The sequence below is a fragment of the Phacochoerus africanus genome, chromosome 6, assembly GCF_016906955.1.
Source record: "Phacochoerus africanus isolate WHEZ1 chromosome 6, ROS_Pafr_v1, whole genome shotgun sequence".
In the NCBI taxonomy this organism is placed as follows: Eukaryota; Metazoa; Chordata; class Mammalia; order Artiodactyla; family Suidae; genus Phacochoerus; species Phacochoerus africanus.
In genome coordinates, this window is record NC_062549.1 from 109,304,374 (window position 1) to 109,331,158 (window position 26,785).

The 26,785-nt window shown below is 44.2% G+C and overlaps 2 protein-coding genes across 3 annotated transcripts; one reads left to right on the forward strand and one right to left on the reverse strand.

Moving 5' to 3' along the window:
• Window positions 1-6,564: 6,564 nt before the first annotated feature.
• On the reverse strand, window positions 6,565-17,729 carry ATP5PB (ATP synthase peripheral stalk-membrane subunit b). Its single transcript, XM_047785028.1, has 7 exons — window positions 17,508-17,729; window positions 17,196-17,232; window positions 15,335-15,480; window positions 12,878-13,041; window positions 11,825-11,950; window positions 8,565-8,744; window positions 6,565-6,989 (listed from the first exon to the last, which is right to left on the reverse strand). The coding sequence occupies exons 1-7, from the start codon at window positions 17,545-17,547 to the stop codon at window positions 6,912-6,914; spliced, it is 771 nt and encodes a 256-aa protein (XP_047640984.1). The 5' UTR covers window positions 17,548-17,729; the 3' UTR covers window positions 6,565-6,911.
• On the forward strand, window positions 17,725-26,110 carry WDR77 (WD repeat domain 77). Of its 2 annotated transcripts, XM_047785026.1 has the most exons (11): window positions 17,725-18,023; window positions 18,275-18,460; window positions 19,271-19,412; window positions 19,753-19,802; window positions 22,393-22,463; window positions 22,603-22,657; window positions 23,118-23,189; window positions 23,786-23,894; window positions 24,422-24,490; window positions 25,014-25,089; window positions 25,145-26,110. In XM_047785026.1, the coding sequence occupies exons 1-11, from the start codon at window positions 17,909-17,911 to the stop codon at window positions 25,202-25,204; spliced, it is 1,005 nt and encodes a 334-aa protein (XP_047640982.1). In that variant the 5' UTR covers window positions 17,725-17,908; the 3' UTR covers window positions 25,205-26,110. The 2 variants fall into 2 exon arrangements, with proteins under 2 accessions (XP_047640982.1, XP_047640981.1); XM_047785025.1 differs by having other exon boundaries at window positions 17,811-18,023; window positions 25,014-26,110.
• The last annotated feature ends 675 nt before the right edge of the window (window positions 26,111-26,785 follow it).

The window sequence follows — 26,785 nt, forward strand, 5'->3', positions numbered from 1 at the left end:
TGGGGACTCGGGGACACACTGTCACTCTGCGTGGATCCGATGGCCGCATGCAGAGCCCCAGATGAAGCTTGTCCTCAGTGTGAAGTGACTGACTTGAGGGCTGACAGCCTCCTGTCTAGCCCGGCTGACCTATGGATTGAGGAGAGCAGTATTTCCTGGAATATATGCCATTCATGGCAACTTGTTTGGGAAGCTCTCAACTTGTACAAAACCTGTGAGTTGAAAAAGTTCAACTGTTTGAGACACGGCAGGGAAAGACTAGCCAAAGCAGGATGAACAAGGAGAATAGGAGACGAGGCCGGAGAGACTGCCGGGGACCAGACTGCACTGTTATCTTGTGAACTATGGTAAAAATCAGATTCTAGTCTAAGTGTGATGGGGCATTAGAGAATTTTATGCAGGGGAGTGATAGACTCGACTTACATTTTATTAAACTCGCTTTGGCAGCAGAGAGTTGCTGGAAGGGGTACTGGAGTGGCCACAGATAACCGCAGGTGTCTAAGTGGGAAATGGGGGAAATGGCTTGGATTGGGGGGCAGGAGAATTCACCATAGATCTGTGTTGAGTGCTGAGAGTAGAAGCGACAGGATTTGCTGAGGGATTGGATAGAAAAGAGACAGACAGACGCCAGGGGTTGGAGATGGGCAGTCTGGGTGAATGGTGGTGCATCTGAAATGGAGAGAACGAAGGGAGGAACAAGCTGGGGGTGATTCAGAGATCTGTTTAGGAGGTAGGTTTGAGACGCCTTTGTGCTGTCCGGATGGGTGTGCTGGTGTACGAGTGACCCTCCTCCCATCAAAGTCCCTACATCTCACTGTGCTCTGCGTCTTATCACCTTACATAACTCAAGAATCTTACACCATCAGTTATCTTCTATCTCACATCAACTTCTCCCTTTCTGTTCTTTTTTTTTTTTAAAGATTTTTAAATTTTTTCTATTAGTTGATTTACAATGTTCTGTCAATTTCTGCTGTACAGCAAAGTAACCCAGTCTCTCTCACACACACACATTCTTTTTCTCACACTATCCTCCATCATGTTCCATCACAAGTGACTAGATATAGTTCCCTGTACTGTGCAGCAGGATCTCATTGCTTACCTTTGTTTTTCTTTTCCAAAGCCTTTAAACATGCACAAGCCACTCCCACTTCACAACAAAAAGTCCCTCAAACTTTTTTTTTTTGTCTTTTGCTATTTCTTTGGGCCGCTCCCACGGCATATGGAGGTTCCCAGGCTAGGGGTCGAACCGGAGCTGTAGCCACTGGCCTCCGCCAAAGCCACAGCAACGCCGGATCGTTAACCCACTGAGCAAGGGCAGGGACCGAACCCGCAACCTCATGGTTTCTAGTCGGATTCGTTAACCACTGCGCCACGACGGGAACTCCATAAGTCCCTCCAACTTTTTACCTCGTTATCTACCCTCCTTCTCCTCCTCTTTACAGCCCTACTTCTGAACAAAATCTTCCATTAAGAGCAGCAATGACATTTCAGTTGAGTCACATGGGCATTGTGGCCCTTATCTTATGTGACCTCCGAGCATCAGTTTTCAGCTCAGGCTCTCCTCCTCTGCTGAGGCACCGCATTCCTCGTCTGCCTCCTACCTCTCTGACCCTCCTCCTCAGTCTTCTTTGCCTGGCACATCATATAATCCGAGACAGCCTTCTCGTCTCACTCTATACTATGTTCCGAGGTTGTTTCATCCATTCCCCAGACCCAGCTTACCATCTATGTGCTACTAATGCCTTAGGTTTCTAGCTGACTTGTATCAGAGCTTAAGCTCGTTTCCTACATGTCACCACTCATGTTCAATACAGAATTCATATCCATTAACGTGAACATTCGGGATGACAGTCAGTACTTATATGCAGTAATACAACAGTGGACTACCTTCTCTTCTAAAAATACATGCTTCCTCTCATGTGCTCTCTCTCAATGAACAGCACTGCGAGCCAGAAACCTAGGGGACAATTTACACACTTCCCAACTCACTCTCTGCTCTCCCATCTAATAAGCAAGGCTTGTCAACTCAAACTCAAATCTACTTCTCTCATTATCACCAGCATCACTAAAGCCATCATCAGCTCCCACTGACGACTCTGCTAGCTCCCTACCTGCTCGTGCCTCCCACTCTGTCTTCCATTGTCTTCTAGGGGTCAGAGTTGGAGAAACAAAAATCAAATCAAAACGAATACCCCTCAACAGGACATAAAGATGAATATGCAACAGAGAATATGAGGCTTGCAAGGTATAAACCATTACTATCCGGCCCTTTGGAGAAAAAAATTTGCTGACTGCTATTTTAATACATTATCCATACTTTCCTCTACTAAAATCTTTTTACTGGCTTCCCCGTCTTTTAAAGAACATAGAACTTATTAACATGGCCAAGAAGGCCATAAACCTGCACATCTGGACCATCTACTTCTTTAGGACCAGCCATGATTCTCTCCTTCCCTTTCCATGCTCCAGTTCTGTTTTTTTCAAGGTGCTTGGCTCTTTCTCATCTCAGGGTCTCTTTGCACAGCTATTCCCAGCTTTATTGTCTCCCTATCCTTCAGATATCAGCTTGAACATAATTTGTTCCGGAAGGCCTTTCATGGCCTCCTGTACTAGATTAAGTTCACTTATTTTATGTGCCCCTATCACATTGAATATAGTATTATTCAATGTCTAGGTTGCTAGACTGTAAGCCATATGGACAGATGCTATGTTGTGTTACTAGCCCTAGTTTCAACAGTGCCTGACAGTGTGCTTTTTATGATTGTTGAATGAACTTCCTATTCCTCCACTGGAAAGCCATTCTTTCAATGTCCATCCTTATATTTTTAGACTCAATGGAAGAAGTTTCTCTTCTGTTTAAAGCTAATTCCTCCACTTGTCACCCAAATATCATCCTCCCACTTAAGGATTTTACATCTATCATTCCTCTGTTATCTTTTCATCCTCTTCATTTTACTGGCTTTTTCTTCACAGCTATTATTTGTTTAAGCCTCTCATCTTTTTGTTTTTCTTTTTAGGGCCACACCCACGGCAATATGGAGGTTTCCACGCTAGGGGTCACATCGGAGGTACAACTGCTGGCCTACACCACAGCCACAGCAATATGGGATCCCAGCGTGTCTGCGACCTACACCACAGCTCATGGCAACTCTGGATCCTTAACCCACTGAGCAAGGCCAGGGACTGAACCCACGTCAACCACTCACTGAGCCACGACAGAAAATCTGAAGCCTCTCATCTTAAACAGCGTTCCCCTTAGCTAACCTCTGGCTCCCTCTAGTAACCCTCCCCTATCCGCTGGGGTGAGTAATGTTCTGAAGTTATTCTACATGGATCTATTTTCTCACTGCCTGCCACGCCTTCAACACCATATCTATCCTCTTTGCCATTCAACCTAAACCTGATTTTATGACAATAGGCTCTCCTGGTTCTCCTCCAATGACTGGGCATTTCTTCTTTTGCAGAATCTTTTCTCTGCTATTCCTCAAACACTGATGTTCTTTCGTGACTTTATACTTGGCCCTATTCTCTTTCCAGAAACAGTTCCTTCTGTACTAACAAATCCCAGTGAATAGTACATCCCTTTTTCTTTTCTCAAGAGAGAAACCTGTGACTCAACTTGATTTTTCCCTTCTTCCATACTCTCCTAGGTCCTCTAACGCTGCCTTTAGTATTTCTCATTCCTTCCTTTCCATCCACACTGCCAAAGGCTTTCGGGTCTTCAATGTCTTTCAGCTAGAATGACCCAACAGCTCAACTAGCTTTGCCCCTCTCCAAACAATCCTCTGATACTGCTACTGCTTTTTCTGGGGAAAAAAAAAAAAAAAAATCTAGCCATCATTCCTCTGCCTAAAACTTTTCACTTTCTCCCTTGTCCTCAAAACAAAATTCAACTTCTTTTTTTTTTTTTTTTAGGGCTGTACCTGTGGCATATAGAAGTTCCCAGGCTAGGGGTCGCATCGGAGCTACAGCTGTTGACCTACATCACAGCCACGGCAATGCTGGATCTCAGCCACGGCTGGGACCTACACCACAGCTCACGGCAACACGGATCCTTAACCTACTGAGAGGGGGGCAGGGATTGAAACCACATCCTCGTGGATACTAACTGGGCTTGTTACTGCTGAGCCATGAGAGGAACTCCCAACTTCTTATTTTTTTCTTCTTTTTAGTGAAGCTTCCAGGCCAGGGGTTGAATCAGACCTGCAGCTGTTGGCCTACACCACAGCCACAGCAAGGCCAGAGCCAAACCTCCTCTGTGACCTACATGCTGCAGCTGTGGCAACGAGGGATCCTTAACCCACTGAGCAAGGCCAGGAATCAAATCCATATCCTCACGGATACTAGCTGGGGTCTTAACACACTGAGCCACAAAGGGAACTCCCAAAATTCAACTTCTAAGCACGGCAATTAGGGACCTTAATATAGGTCATTTATAATTTTAATATAAATCATTAGTGTTTATACTTCACTTTTTTTTCCCCCCTGCTGCTGTGACATGTGGAAGTTCCTGGACTAGGGATCGAACCAGCTCCAGAGCAGCAACCCGAGCTGCTGCAGTGACAATGCTGGATCCTTAACCTGGTGTGCTACAGAAGAACTCCCATATTTCACTTTTAACTAACTTCTTGAGTTTCAAAAAATGCTATTCTCCTACACTGGCTTCTCTACAGAGATGTTGTCCCATCTTCTTGGATTCTAATCCCCCACTCTTTAGGCTAATTTCCTCTTCTGAATGCCAGCTCAGATAACATGTTCTTTTCTGTCACCTTTCTGTTCTCTCCTTGTTTTACCGGATGCTTTCACTGACATCTTGCAACTAGAACCTTTGCTTTCTGAGTATTATTCAGGTTAACATTTATTGATAGAACAGTTATTGTGGCGGTTCATAATGTGTCAGCTCAGTAAGGGTGAACCACAGTTTCCCGGTTCTCCTCTCTGGATGAATGTTCTGGTTAGAATGAGCCACAGGAGATTCCTGAACGGTTTTTGACAACAGATGAAACTACTCTGTGGCTCGGGGCTGTAGCTGGCCTGCAACGACTCAACCTTTTCCCAGGTCGTCCTTCAGTTTCTCTAACCTTTGGACCAAGGGTGTGAGGAAGGGTCTGGGGTTCTGCAGGACAATCATACCATCAAGATCAAAGGTAATAAAACTGACGTGGGTTCCAGTCTGTGCTTGTAATTTCCACTTGTTCCTACCTCTCCCACTTCACATCCACCCTCTCTTCTTAAATGCCTGCTCCTTGCATGTCAAGCTCCATCAGAAACAAAGATCAGGACTTACTGACACTGTTTAACCAGCTCCCATGACAACAGGCAGCCAAATCCCTTACATATAAACATACATTCTAGTAGCTCTGCTTCTCTGATTGATTGCTGACTGATACAGTTATCTATTAGGGAAATGATGAGGCTATTGAGACTACCTGAAACTGCTTGTCACTACATCTCAAAGCACCTTGCACTGAAGCCTGTATTGTATCACAAATCCTCACCGCCTTTCCAGTAGATTAACTGCTTGAGGTAGGAACATTTATCTCTGTGTGACCCATGCGCAGCACAACTCTTTCTCAATGGATAATTTGGAACACCTCTGTTCACCCTATTGAAATCTTTTGGGTGAGAGCTTAAAAATAATGTCATTATGATTTTTACAGAAGATGAATACATTAGCCACCAATAAATAGACCCAATTGATTGTTACATAATTAAAATCTTAAGAAGTCAGGGAAAATAGCAAATATTAAATAGCAAATGGTAAATATTTTCAAATATTTCCTATCATGTAAGTTGTCCATTTGTTAATAAGTAAATCCTTATACAAGTAAGAGAGAATTAAATGCAGACAAACCCATGGAAGGGCATTTTCTGATTTATCTGCTGGACCCCCCACCCCCAGCCCAATCAGACCCCAGCTGCAGTTGTGACCTACACCGAAGCTATGGCGACACCCAATCCTTAGCCCACTGTGCTGGGCCGGGGGTTGATCCTGCGTCCTAGTGCTCCAGAGATGTCGCAGATCCTATTGCACCACAGTGGGAACTCCTATCTGCTGAATTCTTAAGAGTGATTTTATAACACCTGGAGTCTGTAATATTTTCTGTAGACATGCTACTAAAGTGAAAATAAAATCAATGATATAATTTAATATATAAGGTTTTCTTCAGATATTCTAAGAATACTAAAAAGTTTTACATTTCCCATAACCTATCAGCCAGAAATCGCTTACCACTAATAGTTCAATGACATCTTTAGTTAGGAAATTATGCAGAGTCCCTGTTGTAGCACAGCAGAAATAAATCCAACCAGGACCATGACGTTTCGGGTTCTATCCCTAGCCTTGTTCGGTGGGTTGAGGATCCGGTGTTGCCATGAGCTGTAGTGTAGGTTGCAGACGTGGCTTGGATCTGGCATTGCTGTGGCTGTGATGTAGGCCAGCAGCTACAGCTCCGATTAGACCCCTAGCCTGGGAACCTCCATATGCCACAGGCATGGCCCTAAAAAAAAAAAAAAAAAAAAAAAAGAACAGAAAAAAAAGAAAATCACGCATGTTGAAAAACCTTGTTTTAACTGTCACTTTATTGTTAGATGGTTGAATTAATTACAAATTTAAACTATAACCTGATAACTCCTTAGCCAGGTACCAGATTGTATTAAATGCAAACTGCTTATTCAAAAGTGTTCATGGAACAATTCAAAATGCAGAGCAAGAAGGATGAGAAAAACATCTCATTGGCCAATAGACTGTTTTAATTCTCTCATTATATGAAACAAAAACTTCATTTTTTTTCTTTTAGAAAGATAAACTTAACTTCAGTAGATAGCAATACAGAAAGATTTTGTCTCACAGACTAGTTTCCATTTAGTCAGTCAAATGTTTCTAGCTATCTCAACTGGGCTGGATGCAATTACAGAACTGGCTGTGCTTGAGCCTTCTTTGCGAGCAGCTTTAGATCTGCAATGCACTTGGCAATTGTCTCCTTCTCCTGTGATAAGGAAAGAGAAAGGCGGTCAGACTTTTTCAAATAACAGAAGGGTATAAGCACTGCAATTCTAAAGGACACCTTGTATAAGATGCTGAGGTTCCCACAGACTCTAAGGTGGAATACTGGCTTATGTGATAGATTACTAAAAATTGCCTCATTTTTTAAAATAGGGGAGATGAAATTTATTTTACGTAAATTCCTGCTATTAGTTAGTGTTCCCTGGCCCAAGCTTTTATCTCTAGACAGCTAGAGATTGAAGCCAGATACTCCCATAACTATGTGGCCCAGAGGTTATAGCTGTCACAGCTAACGGCTGCTGGAAAAGATCAATCTAACAAACTTCAGTAATAGAGAATAATAATAAAGAATTAAAAAAGAACACAAATAACTTTTGTCTCTTTTATATACTCTTTTATGTTTCACAAGTTTGTGAAATAAGCATAATACTTTTACGTAAAAGATTGTTTATTTTTAAAAATCCAATTCATTAAAAGCTGATGGACCCTGTTTTTCTAGTCCTGCATGGTTATGTATAAAATGACCAGAAATGCCGAAGTATGTTATATTTCTGGGAAAGAAGAAATTGAGTAAAGAATATAAATTTTAGGAGTTCCCATTGTGGCTCAGTGGAAACGAATCTGACTAGTACCCATGAGGACGCAGGTTTGATCTGGCCTCACCTCACTCAGTGGATTAGGGATCTGGCGTTGCTGTGAGCTGTGGTGTAGTTCGCAGATGTGGCTTGGATCCCACATTGCTGTGGTTGTAGGCCAGCAGCTACAGCTCCAAATCAACCCCTAGCCTGGGAACCTCCATATGCTATGGGTGTGGCCCTAAAAAGACAAAAAAGAATTTATATATAAAAAGAAGAAATTTATATACAAAGACAAAAAAATTATATATAAATTTCAAAAAGGAAAATCAAGTTTAGGTAAATAATAGAAAAAATTCCTCTTTTAAGAACAATGAATTGGAGTTCCCGTCGTGGCGCAGTGGTTAACGAATCCGACTAGGGACCATGAGGTTGCGGGTTCGGTCCCTGCCCTTGCTCAGTGGGTTAACGATCCGGCATTGCCGTGAGCTGTGGTGTAGGTCACAGACCCGGCTCGGATCCCACGTTGCCGTGACTCTGGCACAGGCTGGCAGCTACAGCTCCGATTAGACCCCTAGCCTGGGAACCTCCATATGCCGCGGCAGCGGCCCAAGAAATAGCCAAAAAGACAAAAAAAAAAAAAGAACAATGAGTTAAGCTGCTGGGAAGAGGAAATGGAATGGAAATCATGGAATTAAAAAAAACAGAAGAGGCTCAGAAATAGACACAGTCTCCATGTTTCACTGAGAAATACACAAGTGTGCCACAAGCAGTGCTCTCAGTAATCTTTCTGCTCTTTCTGACCTGGGGTAAGCAAACTTAGAGAAAGGAGGAAACCTACCTGGCAGCTGTGCAATATCTTCTAGGTTACCACTCACCAGAAAAACAAGCCAGAGCTATGTCTCTAGGCTAAAGACTCCTTGCAAGCTATCCCTATCCTACCAGATGTCTACACAACCACGGAAGCTTCAAAACACACATACCTGCTGTGCGGAGATGCTCTGCACCACGTGCTTCTCCACCCATTTTATCATGTGCTCTTGTTCCTTCTGACGCATCATATTCTGTACAGAGATGTGATAGTCCAGGCGATTCTTTATCTCCTTGTATACTCTATGTAGCCGTTCCCGGTAAGTAACCTCCAAGGCCATAGCAATGTTATTCTGAGGCAAAATTAAGAAGTGATGCAAATGGTTTGCACAGTTAAAGGATTGCTTCTATTTTGAGGATTCTGTCAATTAGAAAACCGACCACTGCCTTGAATTTTATGCAAAACGCATTTGTTTAATGTGAATAGGGAACACATGCATGTGGTAAAAAAAATTCTAACAGCATACAGTAAAAGTATATATTTAAAAGTATATACAGTAAAAAATAAGTTTCCTCCAGCCACACCCCCCATATATTTCTTGTATTCCCTCCCAGAAGTATTTAATGAACAAAGCAAAGGTCTAAGTACACACACAAACATCACTTTTACTAATTACCACATGCAGACTCTTTGATGTCTCATAATCCATAATGTATTTAACCAAGCTCTAATAATAGATCAGGCTGCTTCCAATTACAATCACACCATGGGATAGTTACCATTATTATATCCAGCTACAGTGAGGAAATTGAGGCCAAGTGAAGGAATTTATCCAAGGTTAAATTTAGTCACAGAGCTACTAAACTGTGCTGCCAAGACCTGAATACAAGTTGGGCTACAAAGCCCACGCTCTTAAAGTTCCATTTTAAATTGTGATTTAACACCATCAAATTGCACAGAAAAGTTGTACTACTTTATTCTCTCATCAGCAAAACGAATGCTTGTTACTCCAAACCCTGACCAACAGTGTTTGTAAAACTTTCACACTGCTATTCTGATAAGCAGAAAATCAACTCTGTCATTATCTCAGGAGAAAATTTACATATTTAGAAGCCATTTACTTTTGCCTCTATCTTTATAAAATTGTTCATGTTCTATGCCTAGTTTTCTACTGGGATGTTATTCTACCCTAAGGTAACTACGCTTTTGTGTCACATGGAATGAAACGTATTCTTTCTAGTTTGTCACTTAACTTCGTTTATGGCAATTTCTATATGTAAAATTTAAACTTAAATTATGAGATCAAGCTAACAATTTTTCTTCTTATAGTTCCTGAATTTCTTAAAAACTGAAATATAACTGACATACAACAGTATATTAATTGCAGGCATATAACATGACTTATTTCTACATATTGAGGAATGATCACCATGATAAGTCAACATCTGTCACAATACAAGTTTCTGGATTTTGTTGTCTTTATCACAAAGGCCTTGTCACTCCAAGGGGACTAGATTATGTTTTACTTCTTATTTAAAGATCTTCTGAAGATCTTAAATTCATCTTAAATTCATTTTAAATTTGCTTTGGTACCAGGCAAAAACTAGGAAAACAACTCTGTAACTACAGAGATACCCATTTGTCTTTTCTCCCCTAAAATGAAAATGCCACTTATCTAAATTGCCTTTAGCTCTAAATGTGTTTAGTTTTATCTCTAGACCCTCTCGTCTATTGTGCCAACTTGACTTTCTATCCATAGTCACACATGGTGTACCATGCTATTTACAGTTTCATATAATTTTATACTATGTTCCTGTGGTGTTTGTTTATTTGTTTTGTCTTTTTAGGGCCTCACCCGTGGTACATGGAAGTTCCCAGGCTAGGGGTCAAAGGAGAGCCATTGCTGCTGGCTACAGCCACAGCTCATGGCAGGTGAGGGATCAAACCTGTGTCCTCATGGATACTAGCTGGGTTCTTGAACCACTGAGCCATGACGGCAACTCCTAAAATCACAATTTTGATAGTGGTCTACCTGCGGGTTTCAATTTCTTTTCTTTCATGTACTCCAATCACTTCCCCAAAACAGCCTCTACCAAGGAGACAAGAACCTCTATGTTGCTAAATCCTACGGCAAATTCTTAGGCCCTTTATTACTTGACCATAAGTAGGGCAACTATAAATCAAAATAGTCCTTGTTTCCACCATTTATTTTCCCTCATGTTCTAGTCTTACAGCTGTAAGTACCATTCGTACGCTCAAGATTCCCAAATGTCCAGTCTGGAATTCTGCCCAGTGACTTCAGACTCATACATCTAATGGTCTACCTAACAACTCTATCTGGCTAACTCATAGGCATTTCAAATCAAAGCAAACCAGAGTGAAGGCAGTGAGAGTAACCCTTCAAAACACAAGTGAGACCATATCACTCCTGTGCCCGATGGAGTCAATGACTTTCTCATACCAAGTACAGTAATCAAAGTCCTACAGAAGCATGTAGATTCTACATGCTTTAGCCCCTGGCCACTTCACCTTGCCTGCTTTTACCTCCCTCCTTACCCATTCCACTTTGGCTATACTGGCCTCCTTACTTTTCCTTGTCTACACCAGGAAAGCTTCCAAAATTAGGGCCCCTGTAATTGATCTTCCCTCTGCCCGGAATATTATTTCCTCAGAATCCACACAGCCTGCACCATCACTTCTCCAAGGTTTCTGCTCAAAGATCACACTAGAGGCCTTTTCTAGAACATCCAATAGTAACAACTCTTTCCTTCTAACATTTTTCTTCCTTTAACATAAGTTCGTTATTCTACATGTACTCACATACTCACACCAGTTGATATTCACACATTCACATCGGCTTAATTTTCTCCTGTCCTTCTCTCAACCCCTGGCTAGAAAGTAAGACCTTACGAAGGGAGATACTGTTTTGTTCAAGTTGTTTTTAGAAACAAAATATTTTAGTTATCTAATTATGCTCTGACCATGGTAAAATACTCTACTGCCATGTGAATCTGCTTTGTGAATTTGGAATAGAAGGTATCAGATTTTCTTATAGGAAGTATGTTAGGTAAGATTTTCTTATAGAGAGCATATATGAAATGCACAGCATGTATTTCACCTATTGTATTTCACTGTGAATATCACCTATTTAATCAGCTATAACTTAATGACTATTCTCCTTCTGTGTGGATCCAAAATGTGTTTTTATAATTTTTATTCTTTCTAGCTTTAGGATAACAATTCTAATTATTTATCTACTTGTTAGGCCTTACATGGCTACCGAGCTGTAACTACCAACCCCCACCCAAACCTTCTCTTTTCTAAATAAAATACGCTCAGTCAATCCAACGATTCCTCCTAAGATCTAATTTTTTTGTTTTAAATGCACACAAATGAGTAACTTTACCTGTCTTAGAAAGTTCTGAAACCTACCCTCTGGACATCAAAAAGGTAATGGCGCTTTTGAACCAGTGCCTGCTGTGATTTCTCCAGATCAATCGCATCCTGGATTTGTTTGATGGAAGCCTGTTTCACTTCTTCCAATTGGGCAATTTTTTGCTGCAATTATGATATTTACAACAAAGGTCAGTGACAACACAAAGGGTAATAAAAACAGATTCATTTTATGCTTCCTCAAAGTTATATCCCTGTTTGTGAAAACACTCACACAGAGGGAGAACTGCACAAATCCTTAAAAAGAGTTGCCCCCAGGAGTTCCTGTTGTGGCACAGTGGAAACGAACCTGACTAGGAACCATGAGGTTGCAGGTTCGATCCCTGGCCTCGCTCAGTGGGTTAAGGATCTGTCGTTGCCGTGAGCTGTGGTGTAGGTCACAGATGCAGCTTGGATCCTGCACTGCTGTGGCTGTGGCATACGCTGGCAGCTATAGCTCCGATTTGACTCTTAGCCTGGGAACCTCCATAGCTGCAGGTGCGGCCCTAAAAAGCACACACAAAAAAAGCTATGTGATATCTTGCTGAATGAACAAAACTATGGAAAAACTGGAGAAAGTCTGGTAGATTTTTAAAAATTTATCTCAAATTACTAAATAACATTAAGACTTATAATTGAAATCATCATAATCACATTAATTTCCATGGGTTCTGTCCCTATCATTCATATCAAAAGGATTCCTTGGAGTTCCTGTCGTGGCGCAGTGGTTAACGAATCCGACTAGGAACCATGAGGTAGCGGGTTCGGTCCCTGCCCTTGCTCAGTGGGTTAACGATCTGGCGTTGCCGTGAGCTGTGGTGTAGGTTGCAGAAGCGGCTCGGATCCCGCATTGCTGTGGCTCTGGCGTAGGCCGGTGGCTACAGCTCCTATTCGACCCCTAGCCTGGGAACCTCCATATGCGGCCCAAGAAATAGCAACAACAACAATAACAACAACAACAAAAGACAAAAAAAAAAAAAAAAAAAGGATTACTTGATGGCTTTGATGCTTCTGGTGTAGTCTAAAATGGGAAATAAAGTTTATGGTTCTTACCTCATTGAGTTTATCAGCAAATGCCCCAATAGAGGCACCATATTTTTTAACTATATAGACAAGTACACCTATTGTTGATATGGCGGAGAAGGTCTCTGGAGTTATCACATATATCTCTTTGGAAAGTAAATATAAGATAAGCCCAGTTCCAAGCACATAGGGTCCTAAAAATAGAAAAAGTTATTACAATGAGTATGATATGTCTAAAAGGGGAAGGGAGACACTTTTGCATGACTAGCTGAAGGCAGTTAATAATGATTTTAAATAATCAGATTCAAAGATGGAACACTGGATGAGAAGTAGTATGGTAGAGCTGAGAGAACAAGGATTTGGACTCATGGAAATCTAACTCTGCAACTTATAAGACACTGAGCAATCGAGAAAACCTTTGAGCTTAGTTTCCTTAACTGTAAATTGGGAACAGTACCTTCTTCAACAGGTTGATGAAATTGAGAAAAAATGTATATAAAGTATCTAGTACAACTGCTCAAATAGGAAGTATTTTACAAGATGTCAGGTTACTTTCAAAAGTAATTTATGCAGAAAAATATACCATTTATTGAATCCACTCTTGCCTATTTACTGAATTGCAACCTGACGTTAGAAATAAGCAAACAGAAGTTCCTGTTGTGGCTTCGGGGTTAAGAAGCTGACATAGGGTCCATGAGGATGTGGGTTCAAGCCCTGGCCTCACTCAGTAGGTTAAGGATCCGGCATTGGCACAAGCTGCAGCACAGGTCACAGATGCAGCTCGTATCCAGTGTTGCTGTGACTGTGGTGCAGACCAGCAGCTGCAGCTGTGATGGACCCCTAGCCCAGGAACTTCCATATGCCACAGGTATGGCTGCAAAAAACAAAACCAAAACAAATACAACTATAGAATAGCAGGTCTGTAAAAGAACTAAATAACAAGATTCAGATTTCCTATAGCACCTTACTGGAATGCTTCAAATATGGCTTTTTTTTTTTGAACCAAGCCATGAATTCTGAAAGGACACAAACCATGATGTACATTTCTTTAGGATTTTCCTCTGTGCCTCACAAGACACTAGGCAGGTTCAAAGCAGGTCTTTGGGGAAGCAGTTTATAGTGTCTCCGACCAATACAAAAGGATGGTAAAGGATGTTAGGATGTATTATGAGAATAACAGGGTTACAATCTCAAATATATCTTACCCAGAGTTTCCCAAAGTTTCAACAGTTTACTTTAAAAAAGTCTTCAATGTCTAAATTTTAAATGTGAATTTATAAAAAAGGTGAATCATGTGCAGCATTTTTATCACATATGGAGATCTGAGGAAACTACTTTCTTACAATTTCAGTTAGGGCAGATGCTAATATTTTAGGCCACTCCCTAGAGAGATTAAAAAATCCCAAACACTTGGTTTCCCACGTTCCACAGTCACGGCAGTATCTGGGTAGCAAGAGAGGCAGTGTGTGTAATACAGAGAACACTAAACTTAACTGGAGAACCTGTGTTCAAGTCCAACTCAGTCACTAAGGAGAGAATAAACCTCAGCAAATTGTTTTCTAGTTCTTCTCGGTAACAAAAATGTCTTCACAGAACTGTTATGTGCAGTAAATAAAATAAGTGAAAGCATACTGTATTATAAAAATGAAAGGTTTCAGCATGGTTTATGCCTTTTTAAAGGGAGTAAAACTGATCAATATGGCCCAGTCCTTTGTCATAATCACACATACAATTTAATAATCTCTATTGCCTTACCTTGTTTTATCATTTATCCATAGCTCTATCACTACCTGAAAGTGTATTACACACTTGCTCATTTTTTTTTTTTTTTATTATCCATCTTACAACAGAATGTATGTTCCATGATGGCAGGGGCTTTAGTTCACCACTGTAGGCCTAGGACAGTGCCTTGTATAAAGAAGGCATTCAATAAATTTGTATCATGTAACAGAGACAATGTTACAAGTCAATCTGGAAGACAAATCAATCTGGAAGACAAGTTAAAGCAAGCAAATCAACTGTTACATTGAATCATTTGTACCCTATACTTTTAAAAACAGCTGACTTGGAGTTCCCATCCTGGAGCAGCAGAAAAGAATCTGACTAGGAACTGTGAGGTTGCGGGTTCCATCCCTGGCCTAGCTCAGTGGGTTAAGTATCCGGTGTTGCCGTGAGCTGTGGTGTAGGGTGCAGACTCGGCTTGGATCCAGCGTCCCTATGGCTGTGGTGTAGGCTGGCAGCTGTAGCTCCAATTAGACCCCTAGCCTGGGAAGCTCCATATGCCTCGGGTGCGGCCCTAAAAAAAAAAAAAAAAAAAAAAAAAAAAGACAAAAGACCAAAAACAAAAAACGAAAACCAAAAACAAAACAAAAAAACCAGCTGACCTGATTTTTCTGGTATATGTGGAAAAAGTAAGAACCCAATAAAAGTCCAGGTTAACAAAAACCATACCATCCAAACATACTCAAACACTGGGCAAATGCTCACCTGTCACTCCAGTTTTAGGATAAAGGAACTGGAAGAATTCCTCAGGGATCAGCCCCAAACGAACTTTTCCTCCATGTTCAGGAAGAGGTGGTACAGGGGCAAGGCTTGGCTGCCCTGTGTGAAAGATCCTTGTTGCCTGCAGTACCCTATAGGTAGCAATTATACAAATTTAAAGCCTATTCTTTAACAAGAACACAATGTATGAGCAATTGTAGATAGAAAGAATAGGGATGAGGGCTGAGGCAGTTTCCCTCTGAAAAGAGAACAGACTAAAACATTCTAGTGGGGGTCTGGAAAGTGTGAGTGTATAGACCTATGCACAATTTCAGGCAGCTGTTAGGTCCCATGAAGAAAAATGGAGGGAAGGGGCTAAGGAGAAATGGGGAAATAGGGGAAAGGGTTTTTGGTAGATCAAGTGACATCTGAATCAGCGACCTGCAGAAAAGAGAGACGTACAAGAATCCTGAGGCAACAGTAACCTTGGCAGTTTTTTATAGGTATAACAAGAAGGCCAGTATGGCTGGAGAATGAGCTAAAAAGAGAAGAAGATAAATCAAGAGGTAGAATGGGGTCCATTCATGCTGAGTCCTCTGGGTTATGGTAAGTTTAGATTTTATTTCAAGTGTGATGGGCAGCTCTGGAGGGTTTTGCAGGGGGTGGGGGGGAGTTGGGTATGGGTGGTGTAAAGTGACATATCAGTATGGCTACTCCGAGAATGGGCTGTAGTGGGACAAGAATACAGATGTAAGGAGACTAGTTAGGAGGCAGTTGACATAGGTTACATGAAACATGATGGTGGTTCACACTCCAGGAGCAGTGGTAGTGAAAGCGGTCAGAGTCTGGATATAATCTGGAGGCAGAGAGCCTTTTTGATATATTAGACACGGAACGTGAAGAGAAGTCAAGGATGTTTCTTGCATCTTGTTATGTATTTATTAGCTGTATTACAATTGTTTACTTGACTATATGAAATCTTTCTTCCCTGAGAAGTTGGAAGCAGCCAGTTACAGCCTCACTTTATGGCATATACAAAAATTACAGAGCAGCTGAAGCCACTTTTTCAAGCCACAGGCTAGTTATCGAATTTTGCAAGATTTAGGACAAAGTTTAGAAGTGAAAAGAGAACTTCTGAAGAAAACTGACATGTTTTATGACATAATATCAATAACAGCTTCTAAGACTTACTAAGCACATACTAGGAACCAAGCACCGTTTTTAGTTTTGCAGGAATTAAGCCCCTTACTTCTAATAAATTTATAATGTACTATATCTCTACAATGCAAAGGGGTAAATTAAGGTCGCACAGCTTGTAAGTGGAGGAGCCAGGTGCACTGCTCTCTAGCTTTGGAGTCCTCACTGTTAACTACTGTACTATAGCTGCCTCCTCTGGGAGACTGCGTGTGAGCTCTGGTTATGTACATGGTAAGCTAATTATTTACTCAACCAACGAATAATTTCTCTGATCTGACAACACAAGTTGGAATCTGGGAGACACACTGAAAACAACACACTTCATTGTTTTATTTAACAAAACTTGTTCTTGGGTATGCAGTCTAGTAACCTCGGTTCGGGCCGCGGCAGCTCTGTCCAGCTGAAGGTCATAAGGGGGAGAGGCGGGGCTTAAGAGACACCACAATCAGTTTCTAGTTTAGTTACCACAAATCACTTATCCTCTGCTATTAGGTAATACGACAGTGTTCCAGGCAGTTACAGGAGCACAAGTGTTTGAATGAGGCTTTAAGCCTTCTGAAATAAACTAAACAATGGTTACTACCGGCCGAAAACCAGAAGCAGATTACCCGAAAATAAAATGAGATGATAAAATAAGAATGAAGGGGAGTATCACACCCCTCTCACTCACCCCGGACCGAGGAGGGCTGCGTTCTTCAGGGAGGGGGCTGCAAATACACAAAGGCGCAGGTCAGCAAGGTCAAGGTGAAATCTGGTTTGCCCCCTCCTCGTTCCCCGCGGAGCACAATCACTAAGGCCGTGCGTCCCCTTCTCGTATCCTCTGAGACCCCACACTCACCTTCCGAGAGGCGTTACTCTCCATTCAGGCCCAGGTCTCGCAGCGCCTTTCTTCACCCACTTTCCTCCCACCCTTTTCAAGTAAGCCTAGACGCGCTGGTTTGCAATCACCCTGATAGCCCGAACCAGGATCTGCAACTCTCACCTGCAGCGGCGGCGGCAGAAAGTACCACCCGGGACAGCATTGTCAACCGGCGTCCACAGAACGGTCTTGGCGTCCCAGTGACCCGGACAGGAGAACCTGTCGGGGGCAGAAGCAAGATGGAGGCTCGCAAGTATCGCGAGAAGAGAAGTCCTGCTCTCCTACATCAACTTCCGTTTGAATTTTTTTCTCGCGATAAGAGGTACAGCGCCCAGAGAGCCCTTTACAGGTGGGTGGCCACTGATAAGTGGAATGGACTCGTTGAAGCAGTTCTCGCGAGATGTAGAGAGGCTGTAGCCGGTCCAGAGGGGCGGAGGCCCAGAGGTGGACCACGTGGGGGCTGGTGGAGCTGAATCTCCGGCGGGCGTCCAGTTTAGGTCTAAGTTGGAGTTGGAACCGTGGAGATGCGGAAGGAGACCCCTCCCTCCCTAGTGCCCCCGGCGGCCCGGGAGTGGAACCTTCCCCCTAATGCGCCCGCGTGTATGGAGCGTCAGTTGGAGGCTGCGCGGTACCGGTCAGGTGAGCCTGGGTTCCGGGCCTGGGAGCTCCCTCACCCCAGCCCCGGGTACCCCTTCCTGGGACTGAACTTTCCATCCTGCCTCCGCTCCGCATGCCATCCTGATCCCTGCCTCGCGTCGCTGAGCTCAGTCCCCAACTTGCCCCGCATTTCCGGGCTCTGATCCAGACCTGGCCAGCTGGCAGTTCTGGGCGGTCACCATGGAGACGAGCCCTTCCACTCCTCACACGCTGACAGATTGTACCTCCCTTAGATGGGGCGCTTCTGCTCGGGGCTTCCAGCCTGAGTGGCCGCTGTTGGGCTGGCTCCCTCTGGCTTTTCAAGGACCCTTGCGCCGCCCCCAACGAAGGCTTCTGCTCCGCTGGAGTCCAAACGGAGGCCGGAGTGGCTGACCTCACTTGGGTAGGGGACAGAGGTATCCTGGTGGCTTCTGATTCAGGTGAGTCACTTTCTCTTCAACCTTACAGGTGGAATGGAAGCTAGCGGTGTAGGTCAGGCTAGGGTCAGTTTTTAATGTCTGGTACTCAGTGCTTGGGGGAGCTTGAGGGTGTTGGCCCGGAAAGAGAACTCATGTATAAGTGGAAAACACCTTTCCCAAGATCCTAAATTGGTGAGCATTTCTAGCAAAATAGACATCAAAATTAAGAAGTGAATTGGAACCATGTTTATTCTTTGTAACCCCTCTGTATCACCCACTATCTGGCACCCCAGACCAAGGATAATCTTGATCCTAAAGATGATGCTGAGCCGATCTGTGCTGTCTCTTTCCGTTTCTTCCCATTTTCTTCTTAAATATCTTCATTTTGCTTTGCTTTGTTTTGCTTTGAATGTCAAACTCAGCAATGGAGGCTTTGATGTTAAAAAAAAAAAAATCAGAATATGGGTGTTGGCAGATGTTGGCATGGAAGCATAAAAGCAGGACGTTGAAGATTGAGCCCCTGGCAGTTGAGCTTGAACACTACACATTCAGGACAACTGTTTGGGGGGTTTCTGTACTTGCCCCATCACTGTGTAACATATTTTTATGTTATTCACCAGCTTTTTTATGGCTCTGCGAGACATTTATTCAAACTGTTCAACAAATACTTATTAGTGTCCAAATAACTGGAAAGATTTAACCATACTAGACTGTGTGCTGCAGATCATTGTGGAGATTCATCTTAATCTCCTGAGAACTAGAATCCTAGAAGTGAATTGCTGTCTTGGTGTAATCCAAGCTTATTCCCCCCCCCCTCCCCACCCACAACAGGTGCTGTTGAATTGTGGGAGCTGGATGAGAATGAGACACTCATTGTCAGCAAGTTCTGCAAGTATGAGCACGATGACATCGTGTCTTCAGTCAGTGTCCTGAGCTCTGGCACACAAGCTGTCAGTGGTAGCAAAGACTTCTGGTGGGTCCCTGATCTCATCACTCCTGTGCCTAGGCCTCCTTTGTGTGTCTTTAGTATCATGTTCGTTTCATTAACCAACATTTTAGACTCATTATAAGGACCTAGTGACTAATGATGGCATTAGAGATATTGCAGTCCACTGTAAACGTAGACCCATAACAGAAATCCAGGAGGCGAAGACATAGGATGTGTCAGTTAAGTGAAGTTCCCAAGAGCTGCAGTCAGGTCCTTAACCAGTTGCACCACAGCAGGAGCTCTCTCGAAGTTCTTATTTGAATGCAATTTTTTAATGTAGGTGGTGTAGGTCAAAATTAAGTCTCTGATTCCTTTTGCTTCTTAGCATCAAGGTTTGGGACCTTGCTCAGCAGATGGTTCTGAATTCATACCGAGGTGAGTGCATGTTCTTTCTTTTTCAGTCCTGGCCTTGGCCGTTTTGTTTTTATTCTTCCCTTTGTGCTTTTTGAACGTTGCTTGGATGTTAATGAATCAATTCTTTGCTTTCCTGCCTGGTAGTTTTCTTCCAAAACGGTGGTCAGGCCCCACTGTTGATCCTTGCCCCTTAATTTCTCTATTTTTATTGACAGCCTCACCACCTTCTTGGCCACCAGTGGCTCAAACTCCCAGTCCTCTCCTGCTCCTCCTGTTTCCCACTATCAGTTGGTCCCCAGGTCCTTTGGAGTGTTTTTTTCATTTGGTCCATGACCTTTTCCATTTCTTATGCCCCCTTTTACTTACAGGCTTCACACAGACGGTGGCACTCATCTCATCTCTCTACCTGTAATCTTTGGTCTTTCATTGATTTCTTGTGGCTTACAGATTACAATCCCATGTTTATGTCATGGTGTTCGGGCTTTTTTTCACTGTGACTCTCCTTCAAGCATACCATGCTAGCTAAACCCAGTCACAGTAGATCTTTGGCATTCCCCAAGCATAAACTCTGATGCTTGTGAATCTTGAACTTTTGAATATTCACCTCCATAAAATCTCTCTCTCTCTCTCTTTTTTTTTTTTTTTGGTGAGAACCATCACTTATGTTTCTTTTTCTGCTCACTTTCATGAATAGCACCGGCAGTTGATTTTATTTTGAGAGCCATCTTCATGAAGATACCAAATCTTTTTTTTTTTTTTTGGTCTTTTTAGGGCCACACCCACAGCGTATGGAAGTTCCCAGGCTCAGGGTCGAATCATCAGCAACGCCAGATCCGAGCTGCATCTGTGACCTACACTGTGGCTTGAGGCAATGCCAGATCTTTAACCCACTGAGCGAGGCCAGGGGTTGAACCTGCATCCTCCTGGTTACTAGTCAGGTTCACTGCTGCTGAGCCATGACAGGAACTCCTACTGAAGATAGCATCTAGAGCATTAATGTGTGTGTGGCTAAGTGATGTAGATGGGGTGATTGATCACTGGTTCCCTCAATGGCTAAGTGCCTTTCTTTGCCAGTTCTCACTGCTAAGTGCATGATTCAGATATGTTGGGAGCAAAATCACAAACTCATCCATCTCTTGGAGCTTCAGAGCATATATTTAGACAATAATGTTCGAATGTCAGTGCTCAAAGTCTGACATACCTACTTTGTGTTTTCTAGATGTACAGCGTGTTTTCCTGGTCAGTGCTAAGGAACTTTTTCATTGCCTGCCACCTTTAGCCTTTTTCTTTAGTTCTTTGTATTTGTTCTTACTCTCTTGCGCTGATTCCAAATCCCTCCAGGGCAGAGGAACCACATATCTTTTCATCTTTGTACTTTCCCATTGTGTTTGTCCCAAAACTTTGCTGTTTTTAAGAGAGTAATATGTTGCTTTTCATCATGTTGCTTTTGCATGGATTCTCTGGAGGATGGTTTGAGGCCCCTCCTTCTGTACCTGGGCGGAACCACATTCAGACTATCTCAGAGAGTCTGGTTAGTTGCTTTAGAGAAGGTGGTTTCCACAGCCTTTAATTAACACTTAGCGTTGACCTTGAACATTTTTAGCCTGTAGCCCTAAGGGAGTCTTGAAAAACTGTACCCTTTCACATGTTTTTAAAGTGGTTTCTAGTTTAAATTGAGCTCATTGCAAAGAAAGTTGTATCTAGCCGTGCCATTTACGGTACACTTTTTCAAAATATGTTTGTCAGAATTTTGGATTTCCAGATTAAGCTCATTTGATTTATGTAAAAAATCTACCAAATAACCTAACTGCCAAAAACCATCTGCAGTGTTAAAGTTGGCCAAGTGAGACTTCACTTTTCTTGAAAAAGTCTGACACTTCGTTTTTAAATTCGTATGGACCTGTTAGGTGTCTTTATGTGACCATATGCCATATTTTTCAAAATTCTCATTATTAAACAGAAGAGATAAGCCACAGAACCACTCGAGGATTTGTGATGGGGATGAGAAAGGCCAGTTTCCCCCACCGAATTTTACCCAGATGCCCTTTCTTTTTTGGTCAGCTCTTCGGGCAAGCCCTTTTTGTTTCCTACCTTAGGTTTCTAGACTCCTGAGCATCGTAGCATGGTGGGCTTGGGGCGGGTGAGAGGTGCGTGTTTCCTCCGCACGGTGGGAGACGGGTGACTGAGGGCAGAGGTGAGCAGTGCTGGCAGCCTCTACATAGTGTCTCAGTTCAATGTGGAGAGAGAACCTTGGAGCCATTCCCTCTAAACTCTCGGTGTCCAGAGCTCCCTCAGAAGTCTTCGTATGCACCTGGAGGCACGTAGGCCTCTGCTCTTCCACGGTCCTTGCTGTAAGTTCCTCTACTGTTTTTACCCAGCCTTTAATTTATCTTTCATGTCTGTAGTGATTCATTTTTCCCGAAGCCTTTTGAGGTTTTATAATGCTATCAACATTTCCTCTTAGGTTTTGTCTTATCCAAAACGCTCACGGAATTTGTTAAATTGCATCTCGCGACTAGGCTTGTTTCTCACAGCCTCCCTCCTACCCCTTGATAGTGTCTGGACTGCCTCCATCTTCTCCGTCGTATTTCTTGTTCTCTCTCCTCTGCAGCTCACTCTGGGCAGGTCACCTGTGTTGCTGCCTCTCCCCACAAAGACTCCGTGTTTCTGTCCTGCAGTGAGGTGAGCTAAAGCCTCTTTTCCCCTTCCCGCCCCCTAAGCGCACCCAGACCCTGTGGACCTCAGTCAGGTGTGGAGGGCTTCCGGCGAGCGGCTGCTTCCTTGGATCGTGAAGCCCTTTTTCTGTCCCTTTTTCTTCTAGGACAATAGAATTTTACTTTGGGATACTCGCTGTCCCAAGCCAGCGTCACAGATAGGTGAGTCTGAGAGCCGGTGGTGGGAGAGTGAACCAGGAACGAGTTCTCCCAGGAACCCACCTGAAAGAGGCTTTCCTGGGCCAGAGTCAAGGGCGAAGGCGGCCCAGTCACTGACCCAATGGCATAATTGCTCTCCTACCCACTGCAGCTCTGTTGAGCCAATTGATGCCGTGGGTCCCACAAGGAAGGGCTGGTTCCTAGGTGGGCGATGTACCTTATGTTGCCTGGATGAGGGAACGAAGGGGCCAGAGTTGTTCTCTTCCTGCTTTATCATTGAAACTTGCCCGTGACTCATGTCTGGCAGGGGCAGGAGGCTGATGGGGAGGTGCAGGTTGTGAGGGTCACGGAGGAGAACAGACGGCCCTGGCAGGACTCAGGATACCGAATAGAGGTGCCGCCGGGATTTAGAGTGACTTCACCCGAGCAGCTTTGTCTCAGACCCCTCTTCTCCCCTTTGCAGGCTACAGGGCCTCTGGCTACCTGCCTACCTCGCTGGCTTGGCATCCTCAGCGGAGTGAAGTCTTTGTCTTTGGTAAGGCAGCATGTGAAACTGTGGGACGACTCTGGGAAGGGGAGGATGAGCGAGAGAGCTAACTCCGTGATGCACCCCGAGGCCCTGGCTGCCCACTCTGCCCACTTGGGCACTAGATGAGTTGTGCTCATGGGGGGCGGGGAGGCGGAATGATCCGAAAGTGGTTTTGGTTTAGCTTTGGAGAACACGATGATTTTTTTCTTAGTAGATTTGACTCCTGATTGTGTGCTGTGGCTCTTGTGTTCTGGGCATAGCTGGAAGTCAGGGGGCGACAAAGCGAGTGGATTGTTACAGGGGGGATTCTGTTGTGTGGAGGGGGTGGTGGTGCTGACGTGCCGACGTGGCTGTGCCTGTAGGCACATAGTTTGTGGGAACCTAACAACTATGTCATCGAATAACCTAATAACTATAATTAACTCTGTTAATTTAATTTTCACAACCCCTAGATGACTAATCATTTCTACTTTACCAAAGAGGAAACCGATGCTTAGAGTGGTGAACTCGTCCAAGATTGAGGAACGAGCATCCAAATCCAGGCCTGGCTGAGTCCAAAGCCCATGCTCTTACCTCTGTGATGTACCCCCTCTTTCCTTCAGGCGATGAGAATGGGACCGTCTCCCTTGTGGACACCAAGAGTGCAAGCTGTGCCCTCAGCGCAACTGTGCACTCCCAGAGTGTCACCGGGCTGGTGTTCTCTCCACACAGGTACTGTTCTTTGTCGTCGAGGGCCTGGCGGGTGTAAATGGGAACAGCGAGGGGAGATGCCTGTGTTGGTGGACTGGGTAGTTCCTTAAAGCAGGCACTGTTGTAGCTGAGCTTTCGGAATCTCAGTGAGGGGGCTCTTAACGCTGCAGTCCTTTTTGGGGTTGTATGGTCTCTGACTGCAAATGGCTGAAATTCGGTGTTGTTCCTGCTCAATACCCACAGTGACTAATATTGTGGGCTTCTAGGGCTGTGTGGTTGGAAGTTGTTTCTGGGTTATTGATGAAGCTGTGGGGAGGGACCCGGTGAGAAGGTTAGTTGCCGGGATGCTTCTCAGCCCTGGCTTTGCTCCCTTTTCCTCATCTGTCTTTGAAACGTGTACTGTAGACTTAGGTGTAGCCAGACCTTAGCCCTAAGTGGGGGTCAGGCCAGCTGCTCCGATCACTTTAGAGTCGGGGTCTGGGGGCCAGTGAGGTTTTGCGTTGGGGCCTGTGGGCTTTACCTCCCCCCGCCACCCCCTTGTCTCCTAGCACTCCCTTCCTGGCTTCTGTGAGTGAAGACTGCTCCCTCGCCGTGCTGGACTCGGGCCTCTCCGAGGTGTAAGTGTGACGTGGAATCCTGTGATCGGGAAGCAGGGCGGGGAGCAGCCGCTGGCTGGGTCCTTTTTCTCTTTGGAAAAGTGTATTGTCTCTTTCCACGGGACCGGGTGATGGAAGCAGGCTTGACTGTCTCCCTTGTCTAGGGCTGACTCACAACCAGCTCTGTCCCTGGCAGTGGGGGATGGTGGTGGGGGGTGGGATTTCCGAGTCTGGCCTTCCAGCTGTCTCCCAGAAAGGGGCAGTCTACCCTCCTCATGTGAAGAGCTACGCGCAGGCAGTGCAGCCTGCTGTAGGGCGAAAGGCACCAGGCAGAGATTGGAATTGCACTTCCTTCTTTGCTGTGGTCCGCTGTCTGATGCTGGCTTGTGTCATTACCTTTACTCTGGCTCTCATTTCTTCTATGAAAATCGGGCCCTGGATTGGACTGTAACACATCCACAGGACGTGCCCTGGGGTGTCGGGTCCGTTTCTTGGTCCCTCCTGTCTCTCTTACGTGCCCACACTTTTCTTTTTTCTCTTGTAGGTTTAGAAGCCGAGCCCACAGAGACTTTGTGAGAGATGCTACCTGGTCCCCGCTCAATCACTCCCTTCTTACGACAGTGGGCTGGGACCATCAGGTCGTCCACCACATCTTGCCCACAGAACCTTTCCCAGAGCCTGGACTTAAGAGTGCTGCCGAGTAGATTGGATTTAAGACAAGCAAATCCCCCATGAGTATCTGCTCCCTCTGCCCCTGCCCACTCAGTTTGTGAGACAACACAGGAGCCTTATATAGTGTGTTGACACACCAGATCTGTTAATAGGCATTGTCTCTCAGCCTGGGGGAGGCTGGATCTGGGGTCCTGTAGTCACAGAGAAGAAAAACTTCCTTGAAGATGGACGTGTGTGTGTGTGTGTGTGTCTGAGTGTATGTGTAGATACATAATTTTTTTAGCAGAGGTGAATAAAAAAAAAATGCATCCCACATCTTCCCCAAGATCTAGTCCCCCTCCCCCCACAAAAAGTTGGCAGAAGGTTTTTATGCCTCCCATGTAGCTGTGCTTGAGGAATTGACTGTGTCTTGGTAAGGTCTGGGCTGTGGGCATTGCTGGATTCTTGGAAGCAGCTCATGACTCGTCATAGAGATAGGAGCACCTTTATTTTTTTAATAGAGCTTGATTCACCTTTGTCATGGGCAGTGCTTCCATTCACAGAAGTCCGGCCCAGCTCGCCTTGAGGAAGAGCCAGGACACTTAACACGGTTTTGCACATCTCTTTGCCATTAGACTGAGCCAGAAGTCCAGTTGCTGGCTGAGTAAGAAGTGTGTGATGCCCACCCCCCGTGAAGTTGTGTATATGAGAGATGAGTGTATTTCTGTCATAGATGCCATGGGAAAAAGTTTCAGGAAGGTGGAGAGCTTAAAGGCACTTCAGTTAAAAACTGACACAGACTTTCATAGGAATGTCTGTCACTTTCCCACCTGAAAACAGCCTGGGGCCTGACCTTTTTTGCCTCTGGGCCCCTGCCTCTGGATCTAGGAAGCCTGAATGTTATTTTGGGGAACTCTGAAGATTTTAAATGCAGCAAGAGAGAGAGAATCGGAAATACTGGTCAGTGAAATAAAAAGTTGATTCATTGTTGGCCTGTCTTTTGAGGTGTGTGTCTCATGTGCAGTTAGACCTGTGTCACTTATGTGTCATCTGGGTACCAGTCCTATAGCCCGTTATTTTTTGTGTGTGCTTCCCCAGCCCCACGGAGTAGTTGGAACTTAAGGCAAACGTTTGGTTATTTGGTTGGTGGCTACTGCCGCTTAGAAGTTATCGATCAATTACTGATTGTATTGAAACTAAATGCAATCAGCTATGTACTTTTGTGCGTTCCAAGTTTCATTTAGCGAAAATCCCATGAAACCGCCCCAGTTTCATGGGCAAAGTATTGGTAAGCAAAGCTTCTGTGTTTCACCCTTGCTGAGCACAAGCTCTATTCTCACAGTTACCCTCTAGTAAAAACAGGGGAGTTTGTAGTCAGTGGATCTGTCTACTGGGTTTGCGGGGAGGTAGGAAGGAAGCTTCACTGTTCTTAACTCTTAACTCCCTGGGAAGAATTGGTGCTTTGGTAGAAACACTTCCCAGAGGCAAAAGCTTAAAATTTGTGGTCATTTACAGAAAGGAGGTAGGGGGTGAGGTGAGTAGGAATTAAACCTGCATTGGCCTGTTGTTCATGGACTTCAGAATGGTGGAGAGACTCAGAAGAGACGAATTCAAGGAAACGAATGCTAGTCTGTCAAGGTGCTTAGAATGACGTAGAAGGAGGAA

Bases quoted from the DNA above. Each gene is read 5' to 3' on its own strand.
- ATP5PB (XM_047785028.1), bottom strand. From the start codon at position 17,547: ATGCTGTCCCGGGTGGTACTTTCTGCCGCCGCCGCTGCAG. The intron at 17,233-17,507 runs GTGAGAGTTGCA...GTGTATTTGCAG, and splicing joins TTCTGCCGCCGCCGCTGCAG to CCCCCTCCCTGAAGAACGCA. The intron at 6,990-8,564 runs GTATGTGTGTTT...TCCTTATCACAG, and splicing joins AGAGCATCTCCGCACAGCAG to GAGAAGGAGACAATTGCCAA.
- WDR77 (XM_047785025.1), top strand. From the start codon at position 17,909: ATGCGGAAGGAGACCCCTCCCTCCCTAGTGCCCCCGGCGGCCCGGGAG. The intron at 18,461-19,270 runs GTGAGTCACTTT...CACCCACAACAG, and splicing joins CCTGGTGGCTTCTGATTCAG to GTGCTGTTGAATTGTGGGAG. The intron at 22,658-23,117 runs GTGAGTCTGAGA...TCCCCTTTGCAG, and splicing joins CAAGCCAGCGTCACAGATAG to GCTACAGGGCCTCTGGCTAC.